Source organism: Cebidichthys violaceus, unplaced genomic scaffold (genome assembly GCF_023349555.1).
Source record: "Cebidichthys violaceus isolate CVI_PGR_0920_01 unplaced genomic scaffold, fCebVio1.0.p SCAF_298, whole genome shotgun sequence".
Classification (NCBI taxonomy): Eukaryota; Metazoa; Chordata; class Actinopteri; order Perciformes; family Stichaeidae; genus Cebidichthys; species Cebidichthys violaceus.
Window position 1 is genome coordinate 9,450 of NW_027176481.1, and position 10,801 is coordinate 20,250.

The 10,801-nt window shown below is 41.3% G+C and overlaps 1 protein-coding gene across 2 annotated transcripts; it reads right to left on the bottom strand.

Annotated features, from left to right (window-relative positions):
• Positions 1-4,152: 4,152 nt before the first annotated feature.
• On the bottom strand, positions 4,153-9,919 carry LOC137880809 (ELAV-like protein 1). 2 transcript variants are annotated; one of them, XM_068722340.1, is made up of 8 exons: positions 9,682-9,919; positions 8,968-9,071; positions 8,711-8,782; positions 8,388-8,556; positions 6,131-6,234; positions 5,466-5,619; positions 5,148-5,373; positions 4,153-5,063 (listed from the first exon to the last, which is right to left on the bottom strand). In XM_068722340.1, exons 2-8 carry the CDS (start codon positions 9,001-9,003, stop codon positions 4,745-4,747), a joined length of 1,080 nt encoding a protein of 359 aa, XP_068578441.1. In that variant the 5' UTR covers positions 9,004-9,071; positions 9,682-9,919; the 3' UTR covers positions 4,153-4,744. The 2 variants fall into 2 exon arrangements, with proteins under 2 accessions (XP_068578441.1, XP_068578440.1); XM_068722339.1 differs by having other exon boundaries at positions 5,454-5,619.
• Positions 9,920-10,801: the final 882 nt, after the last annotated feature.

Genomic DNA, 10,801 nt, shown 5'->3' on the forward strand with positions numbered 1-10,801 from the left:
ATGGGATCCATCTCTGCGGGTCATTGAGGACACGCCAGAGGAGGATCTCCCTTTTACAACTCCTATTCTGCTTCATCCACAACCCCAGAGACTCCGGAGAACATTCACCACAAGCCGGGTTAGCGCAACGCCTTCCGCATCCAGCCCCCACACCCCCACAACGGGGAACTGTTGTGTGGCGCATGACACAAGCTCCATTATTGGACTGTCACCGACTGACCGCACCACCCTCCCAGAGGTGGAGAGCAGGTTGAGTGAGGGCCGTCCTCTCATCAGGGTTCCCACCATCCTGGAACCCAGGGCAACTAACACACTGCAGACGGCAGTGCAGTCCCTATTCACCCCTGCTATCACGACGGCCCCACTCTTTACACCCCAAGCAGCGGGCCGGTTCCGTCCTACAAGACATATGACCACTTCCAGAAAGATGAAAGACTGGCACCTCAACATCCACAAAAAATGGGTCATTATGGGAGACTCAAATGTTCATCAACTGCCACCACACACCATCTCTGACCTGCAGATTGATTCCTTTCCAGGGGCCAACTTCAGGAATGCGGAAGGGGTCCTGGAAAATACGACAGCATTTGGCACGGTGGAGAAGATCATTATGTCCTTCGGCATCTGTAACCGGGATCAAAAGGCAAAAGAAACGTCCATCAAGCAACTACAGAGTATGCTGAGAACGGCGAAGCTTAGCTTTCCCGGTGCTGAGATCCTCGTTCCACAGATCAACTTCTCCCACAACCTGCCAGCCAAGGAGAAACTCTGCTTAACAGAACTCAACCTACACATTGCATCGTTGAGTGAGTATATTCCCATGTTACCCAGCACTCAATTCAAAACAGAAACAGACAATATTCACTGGACACATGAGACGGCAAAAGCCATGTTTGACCACTGGTCTTCGGTTTTAAATTAAGAGTCCCCACAAGCCTGCCTTCACAGGAGGGGAACAAATCGGTTATCAACTTAACCAAAAATGTAAAATTAACAGCTGAACAATTATCCCTGCTCTCCCGGGGACTCAATTTTATCCCCACTAAGGGCACTAATAAGGATATCTTCCCACAGACCAAGCACGATGTACAACAATATCACAGAAGACTCAAATTAGCTGCGTACTATGAGCATATGCCTCCCACAAAACGACTCCCCTTTATTCTTAAATCAACGTGGACTCCTCCAAAAGCAGTTATTCCACGCGAAATTGAGAATATCATCCAGGCAGACGAGAGACATTTTGACACCAAATTTAAAGTCCATAAAGTCACTCCTAATCTTAGCCAATCTGAAATCAGAGCCCTCACACAATTAAAAGATAACAAACACGTGGTTATCAAACCGGCAGATAAAGGCAGTGCCATAGTGATTTTGGATAGGGAACAATATTTGTGGGAAGGCTACAGACAATTGAACGACCCAAAATATTATGTCAAATTGGATAAACCAATCTACCTGGACACCATCCCCTTAGTGAATAAAATCATAAAATCTTTACATGAGAAAAAGTTCATCAACACTAAACAGAAGCACTATCTCATGGGGGACTCCACACCCAGAGCTAGATTATTCTATATGCTCCCTAAAATCCACAAGGATCCCAACAAATGGAGCTTACCGTATAAAATCCCTCCGGGCCGACCGATTGTCTCAGACTGCAGCAGCGAAACCTACCACACGGCGGAGTACTTGGACCACTTTCTAAATCCTCTCTCCACAACACACCCCAGCTATATTAAGGACACCTATCATTTTGTGGATATCGTGAAGAAATTGAAAATTCCAAATGGAGCCATTCTCTTCACTATTGATATTGACAGCTTATACACTAACATTGACATTCAAGAGGGGCTACAAGCCATTAAAAATGCATTTCAAAAACACAGGAACAAAAAGAGGCCAGACAAAGAGCTATTACAATTATTGGAGATAAATTTGACCAAAAATGATTTCCAATTTAATGAGGAATGGTTTCTACAAATTAAAGGAACAGCCATGGGCAAAAAATTTGCACCAGCTTATGCCAACATCTTTATGGCTGAGTGGGAGGCTTCTGCACTGCAGGCCTGTGACAAAAAGCCGCTCCATTATTATAGATACCTGGATGATATCTGGGGAGTTTGGACCCACAACAAACAAGAATTTGACACCTTCCTTAATACCCTCAATACTCACAGGGACTCGATCAAGATTAAATCTACCAGTAGTCTGACTTCTGTGGATTTTCTGGATACGACTACTTTTAAAGGAAACAATTTCCAAAAAACTCAATGTCTGGACATCAAAGTCTTCTTTAAAGAAACTGACACACATGCTCTCCTGTATAAAACTAGCTTTCATCCCAAACATACTTACGCTGGTCTAATTAAATCACAGCTACTTCGATTCCACAGAATTTGCACAGGACAGAAGGATTTTCAGGAAGCAGTCAAAACACTGTTTCGTGCATTGTCCACAAGGGGGTACTCCAGGTCCTTCTGTAGAAAGGTCCTCAAGACTTTTCTAGATGTGAAACCTACAACACTTACCTCTAATCTTCCGCTCATCACCACCTACTCGCCGTCCACAAGGAACCTGTCAAATCAACTCAGAATTCACTTCAATAAATACATCAAAGGGTCTCCCACGTTACAAAACCATAGCATTATCCCAGCGTTTAGAAGGAATAAAAATCTGCAAGATTTTCTGGTAAAGGCTAAAATGCCACCACTTTCTAAACCTAGGCCCAAAATACTCAAGGATTACTTTAAACATCAGCATTGGCTCACCAACAACAGCACAGGGGAAATATTCAAATCCTTAATCCGAGGAGACCCTCACACAAAAAACTGTGTTTACATTATTTCATGCGAACAGTGTTCCTTGAAATATGTGGGTGAAACAGGGAATATGCTCGCTACACGCTATGCCCAACACAAATATAACATCACCAGGAGAAAGAAGATGGCCACACCACTGGTCAAACACTTTCTCCTCCATGGACTGGCATCATTAACTACAACAGTAGTTGAGTGCAAAGACACCTGGACCACGGCCCAAAGGAAAACTGCGGAGAAAAAATGGATCGCTAGACTCGGCACCAAGGAACCGCAGGGCCTAAATGAACATTGAGGACCTCGGAGCTGGGCTCGGTGATGGACAGTACATCGGGGGCGTGGCTGTTTTTTTTACAGCACTGTTCCCCAAAACCCTAATCCTAAACCTAACCCTAACCCTAACCCTCGTGGCCCTCTTAGGAGGGCCGCGCCCCTAAACAAACCTAACCCTGGGAGGCCTCAGCCCTAACAAGATGTCCCAAGAAGCCCCTGTACTATTACAGGTTTCTAGATGACATCTGGGGGTGTGGCCTCACACGAGAGGATTTTGACGTCTTTCTGAACACTCAACAATCACAGGGACTGAATCGAGCTAAAATCCACCAGCAGTTTCACCTCTGTTGATTTCCTGGACACCACCACTTTCAAAAGTGACGGGTTACATGAGACTCACACACTGGACACAAAAGTGTTCTTTGAGGAGACAGACACTCACACTCTGCTCTACAAGAAAAGTTTTCACCCAAAACACACTTATGCAGGCTTGATTAAGTCACAGTTGTTGAGGTTTCACAGAATCTGCACTCAACGGGAGGATTTCAATTCGGCAGTCAGAGTGTTCCTCCCATTTGTGAAACACTTCCTCGGTTCTGACAACTGTGATTGAGCGTAATCCTCGGTGGAGCTCTACTTAAAACACGCTGCACTGGAAGCAGAGACAGGAGCTGTGCAATGAGAAAATAAGATCATGGGAAAAATATTTATATAAATAATACTTGTAGTGTATTTATGAAAAATTATTAAATTATAAAATAGCTTAACTTTGTGATTCTGTTTAGGGCAGCAGACCCACGACTGGTGTATATTATGTTATAATGAACCACTGAGACAAACAGATACATAAGGAGTATTTACTGCTTTTATTGACGTTGGAATAAATGTTAAATATTTAACTGCAAAGTAGTAATGCGTGTTTGATACCTTAATGTTTTTACATTAAATCATTCTGGGATGTTTGCTGACATTGATGTGAAACAGAACTAACTAGAACATGTTCCACCAGACAACACTGGTACTTTTTAAATCAGTACAAACACTCAATAACTAGAGAAAGTATATATGAGTAGTTTTATTAGTGAATAAACAGTCCAACATCACAACAGAGCTGCAATCCTTAAAGAGAATACAAATGAAAACAACAAAGAGAACTACACACGTCAACAGTTTCAATACTTCAGGTGTTTTTTTTACCTGGAAGCCATTTGTAAAAATATGAAAAAAAAAAAGTTTGTTCAAACAAACTGACCAGGACTCGTCTCCTGCGTGCTTATTGGCCGAGAGTGCTGTCAATCAGCTGACAGGTGACTCATTTTGTCTGATGAAGCTTAATGATCTCAATGTTATTCTAACAGGATGTCTGCAGACTAACTCTTTCTACACGTTAACAAAAGCATTTAAAGTTTCTCTTGGTGACTAAGTTACAGAACCGACTGCATGTTCCGTTTGGATTCATTCAGTTACCAAAGCAGAACAACGTTCAGAACCGTCCGCCATCTTGGATTAATACTCACAATATTCAGTGAAACAACGTCCACATTTTACAGAAACAAGTGATGTCATACAGCCTGAAAGAAACCGGGCATGCTGGGAGAAAAAAAAATTAATTCACATCGACACAAAAAAAATGTGGAAACTGCCCCCCCCGCCTACTTGTGTCCCTTACTGGTCTTGAAAGACACCTGCAGGACTTTATCTCCCAGTCGGTACCCGTTCAGGCTGTGGATCGCCATGGCAGCCTCCTCGTAGTTCGTCATGGTGACGAAGCCGAAGCCTTTGCACTTGTTTGTGTTGAAATCTCGGATCACTTTCACGTTGACGACGGCGCCGAACGGCCCGAACATCTGCCACAGGATGGCCTCGTCTGCATCCTGACCCAGATTATAGATGAAGATACACCAACCACCAGAAGGGCTGCCAGAGACTCCGCCCCCTCCGCCCATGTGGTCCACGCTCATCGGAGAAAACCTGGAACAAAACAGAAGTATGATCAACATTGAACCTAGTTAGTAGTCTGATTACTTTAGTCAGAAAACAGACAGGTGAGCGTACCTGAACCTCTGGGCCTGGTGATGCACCGGACCTCCGAAGCGCCGCGATTGGCCGTGGTACATCTGTGACATCATCTGAGAGTTCCTGGCCTGATTGGGGTTGGCGGCGAACTTGACCGTGATTGGCTCCGAGCTGCCCGGGGGGGTGTGTCCGTTCAGGTGTTTGACGGCGTCCTCGGCCTCGGACCTCTTATCGAAGCGGATGAAGGCCACGCCCCTCGACAGACCTGGACAGCCAATAAGATCATGAGGTAAGATATACGTACAGCAGCAGTGAAGGAATGTGATCGAGCTCTTGACTGATTACCGAGCTCGTTACCGGAGGCCTGGTCCACCAGCACTCTGGAGTTGATTATGTGTCCAAAGCGAGTGAACATGTCTTCCAAGTCCTGCTGACTCAGCGTCCTCGGCAGGCCGCTAATGTACAAGTTAGCATCTTTGATCATGTCGGAACTCGGCCGCGCGAAGGAAACCTGCAGGGAGGAAACAGGAAGTGTTTCAGTCCGACGTCTTCACAATGAGAGAACAAAGAATGAAATAAAAAACACCAAACAACAATAAATACAGTTACATCCAGCCTTTAAATAAAATCCAGAGATATTTTAAATACGTCTATATTCAATATAAAAATCAAAAACAACAAAAATAAAAACATTTATCCAGATTTGTCCCAAATCAACAAAAAGACAAAAAAAAAAAAGGCATCCAAAAAGATCATTAGGCACTTTTGTCAAAATAAAAGCATAAATTTATGCAAAGAAAACTTGCACATTGTCACACTGAAGTGAAGAAATTCACAGATTCAGTGTCAACATGTGGCGATATAAAAAATACAGGGTTAGAATAATAAGTCAGAGAAACAGAAACAACAGCAGCGTCTTAAAAATACCTTCATCCGTCAGACAGTTTGCAGGAGAGAAAGCAACAACAGCCTCTACTGTCCAGGAACATAAGAGAAAATAAAGAGCACCTGTTGCACATTACCTTGATAGTTTTAGACTGTAGCCTCAGGCCATTGAGGGTACTGATAGCCCTCTCTGCATCATTAGGGTTAACAAAGTTAACAAAGCCGTAACCTAAACTGTGGCCTAGAGAAACACAAAGGAAAACAACAAAATAAAAGAATAAAACTCTGAATATTCAAAAATAGACAAGAAATCAGTAGAAAACTCTCCATACAGTGTTTGAAAAATGTGGACACGACGTTCTTCTGAACAAACCCAGAAAACCCAGAACGAACACTAAACAGTTTAGTCAGAGTGAGACCTCCTGTCCAAACATTCAAGAGACCAATCAGGGCGCAGCATCACTTTGTGACTCTGGTGGCAAGATCCTCATGTTCCCATGTTTGTAGAGTGGGTTAGGGTCTAGGGGTTTAGAGGGGTTAAGGGTTTAGGCTCTAGGGGGTTCACCGTGTGCTTAAAGACTTTCATCAAAACATAATGTTGTATTAACGGCTACTGAAGCTGCTGTATTAACTACAGGCTCATGGACACATGTTGATTTATTAGGTTTGTGGGTTAGGGTCTAAGGGTTAGGGTCTAGGGTATAGAGGTTAGGGTCTAGGTATTAACTACAGGCTCATGGATACATGTTGATTTATTAAAGCCTGCTCTGCTGCCCCTCTGAACAAAGAACAAAGAGTTTTAATTGTTCTTTAAACACATTGTCCTTTGTTAAAACCTTCTTTGTAGTTTTTACTTGTTGGACAGACAGAGTAAATACAGCAGGCGTGTGAAGTGGAGGTCAGAGGAGCAGCTTCAGTTGATTACAATGTGGTGCTCTGCTAATGCTACGCGTCCAGTCACTGATGCATGCTGGGAAGCTCTTTCTCTGGGACCAGCAGCACTCACTCAGAGTAAACACTCATTGCACAATATGAATCTTAACGTCAGTCAGTCGACAGTTTTCCCGACTTGTTCAGAACAAAAAGTTCAGGATCATCAAACATTCATTGTTAAACATTTACAGACATTTTCAAAGCCTGAAAAATAAAATAAAACAGAATTTAAACATTTGTACATCGTTAGATTCAGTTAAATGATTAAAAACAAACATTTAATCTGGGGTTGGACGATATGATGTCTCTGCCTTTAATACCAACGATCAGATGTGTGTGTGTGTGTGTGTGTGTGTGTGTGTGTGTGTGTGTGTGTGTGTGTGTGTGTGTGTGTGTGTGTGTGTGTGTGTGTGTGTGTGTGTATTCAGTGGTGAATGTTGATGTGTTTACTGTATTATCATATATCTATATATATCTATATCTATATCTATATATATATAGATATATATATATATATATATATATATATATATATCCATATTGCCCATCCCTGATTGAATAGAGTCAAACTCACTGAAGTCATTAACCTGGTGTGAAAAATAACAAAATTACAACAATGCAGAAAATAAAAATATTCAGATATAGTTCAGACAAAAATCACAGAATGTACTTTAAAAAAAATACCATGAGATCTTAATAAAAACAAAACATAAATAAAAACACAAAAAAATCAGCTGATCCTCAATAGAAACATTTAAAAAGACAAACTTCAGAAATAAAACAGCTGCTGGAGAAAGAGTACACAGAAAATACTGCATATAACAGTAAAACTACTACTACTGCCGATAATACAACTACTACAACTGCAGCTAGTACCATTTCTACTACTTCAAAGTAGCATTATGAAATAGCCTTTTGTGTACCAAGTAAGTTTTACTTGCAATATTAGCACTGTGGTAGAATGACTGTTACAGTATTTGTACTCATACTATTCCTCAGTAATTCTGTGGTATTTGTATGAATTAGCACTAAGCGGATTAAGTAGTAGAACAATACTATTGTGTCTGTTAAGTGGTACTGCAGTAGTACTCTATGCGTCACATAGTTCCTCTCCGGCTGCAACACGTCACCTTCAGGTATTTAAACTATTGAAGGTCTTCATTTTTAAGGATGCAGTTATTCTACAGTTTGAACTGTTGATGAATAACACTTTACAAAAGGTTTGGTGTGTTTTACGCATGTCTGTAATCCCAACGCGTCAAAAGAAATCCAACAACGAATATCCCAAAATTGGAATCCCGAGTACCTCACATACCAACAAATAGTCGTAAACTTGGGTGGAGCCCTGTGTGTAGTATTGCAGTACTAGGCGTCTGTAGACTCTGTAGAACTTCTGTAGTACTAGAGCATACTTTGGGGCGTTCAGCAGCAGCACTGCAGAAGTACTGAGGGGAGAGTTACCTGCTACTTTGTCCCTGATGAGTTTGGCGGACTCGACGTCGCCCACGCTGCTGAACAGACTGCGCAGTTCGTCTTGGCTCATGCTCTGCGGCAGATAGTTAACGATCAGGTTCGTTCTGGAGTCGTCATCCTCCATCATCTGCTCGCAGTATCCGTTATCATACAGCTCCTGAGACACAAACACTCCATTATTACATCAACACACCTGCTGATCCCACAGTGCAACACTTGTAAACTCAAACTAACCACAATACAACATCGCTTATGACAGTTCAGAGACAACAAATACAAACAGATTCGGCCAATCAGAGGGCAGCTGTCACCTTTCCAGAGGCTCCTTTAGAGGCGTGCTGACCATCTCTGACATCACTCTGAGACGTCTGAACCTCACACACCTGGAGAAACACACAAGTGTTACACACTATGTCATACATGATAAAACACAACGGGAAGGGAGTCGGTACTGGTAGAAGTCGGTACAGATGGGCTCCATAAAAGAGAGACTGACCTGGTGGCTGAAATACCTCCATCTGTGTCTGATAAGTTATTGATCTGATCAGGAAGTTATTGATCAATTTACCTTTAGGTACCTGATGTGTCCTCGTCTTAATGCCATGGAAACGACTCAGGTGGTTCACTGTCTGAGAGAAAGCAGCTGTCAGCAGGTGAGGAAGAGGAGATGAACTATAAGGTGAAGGGTCAAAGGTCAGCGTGATCAGAAGAACTTAATGAAATACCTATTGATTAATCAACATCATATATATACATATATAGATATATTTATATAGATATAGATATATATATATATATATAGATATATATATATATATAGATATATATAGATATATATATATATATATATAGATATATATAGATATATATATAGATATATTAACCAGAATGAGGCTATTTTCCTCAAAACATCGACTTTCATCTGAAGCAGCTGAACATTTGATACATTAACGTTACATTTTAAACTGTTGGTCAACTTTGAACCCGCGGACCTAAGACGGGACCGATCCGAACCAAACCCGGGTCACACGGACATACACATATTATAATAATATGTTAACACTAACCTACTAACTCTTTGATTGGTAATCGTTTGTTTGAGTTCAAACCGATGAGAATGTGACGATACTGAGCTACATGCTAACTACCTGCTAGCCACCAGCTAGCCACATGTTAGCACCACACAAAGAGGCTACGCGGCTAATGGCGCTGAGTGTTTCTGCGGGAGATAACGTCATCTATAGTATATAATCCTAACCCCATCTGACGTCACAGGTCTTACCTGCAACAGGTGACAGGCGGTATGGACGCTTTGAATATCGATCCACGAACAAACCGACTCTAAAACGGAAGATTATCTGTTTCGTGTTAGCTGATCAGCGCTCCCGCTCCGCACAAAGAACCAACGAGAAGTGTGATGAAGTCTCGCGAGACCACGTCTTCTTCTTCTTCTTCTTCTTCTTCTTCTTCTTCTTCTTCTTCTTCTTCTTCTTCTTCTTCTTCTTCTTCTTCTTCTTCTTCTTCTGTGTCAGTCGTGTGAACACAGCCACCTGCTGGACTCCGCCTGAAACACTGTTATTTACTAAAACGCTTTATAAAGGCGTTCTAATATTTATAACTTTATTTACAAATGGAGCTCACAAGAGGATTAACATTGAAACATGCTCGAGGTAACACAGGACTAGTAGCACCTGCTTAATAAGAAATGACACTACTATATATATATATATATATATATATATATATATATATATATATATATATATATGTATATGTATGTATATGTATGTATATGTATGTATATATATATATATATATATATATATATATATATATATATATATATATATATATATATATATATATATATATATATATACAGTATATATATATCCCCGATCCCCGGCTCCGGCTCTGCTAGTGTCAATGTGTCCTTGAGCAAGACACTTAACTCCAACAAATTGCTCCCATAGCTGTGCCTACGGTGTATTAATGATAAAATCTGAATTGTTAGTCGCTTTGGATAAAAGCGTCTGCTAAATGACTGTAATGTAATGTAATAATAAAGATGTAATACAGAACATCAGAATCCTGATAATAACATTGTGATCCATTTGATCAGTTTCTGAGACATGGATATGGTACGAGATGTTGTCAGTATTACTGTTAGTCTACAGTAGCGTTGACAATAATAGAGTAATTCATGTCAGTTTGAATATAATATGACCTGAATCACAGCTCTCCCTTAGTCACAATATTGTGTCATTTTATATTTTATAGTAATATTCATTCAGAGAGATCGGTGTGAATCTCTTGTTATTCAGTTTAACCCTAACCTACAGACCTGGATCCATAGTGGACCAGGATCCAGCTCCACTTGAAGGGCGGAGAGCAGGACAGAG

What these genes read in the sequence shown, in the direction of transcription:
- LOC137880809 (XM_068722339.1), bottom strand. Translation starts at nt 9,003, where the DNA reads ATGGCATTAAGACGAGGACACATCAGGTACCTAAAG. An exon ending in CTAAAGGAGCCTCTGGAAAG is followed by an intron (nt 8,557 to 8,710) that starts GTGACAGCTGCC and finishes TTTGTGTCTCAG; the next exon opens with GAGCTGTATGATAACGGATA. An exon ending in TACAGTCTAAAACTATCAAG is followed by an intron (nt 5,620 to 6,130) that starts GTAATGTGCAAC and finishes TCCTCCCTGCAG; the next exon opens with GTTTCCTTCGCGCGGCCGAG.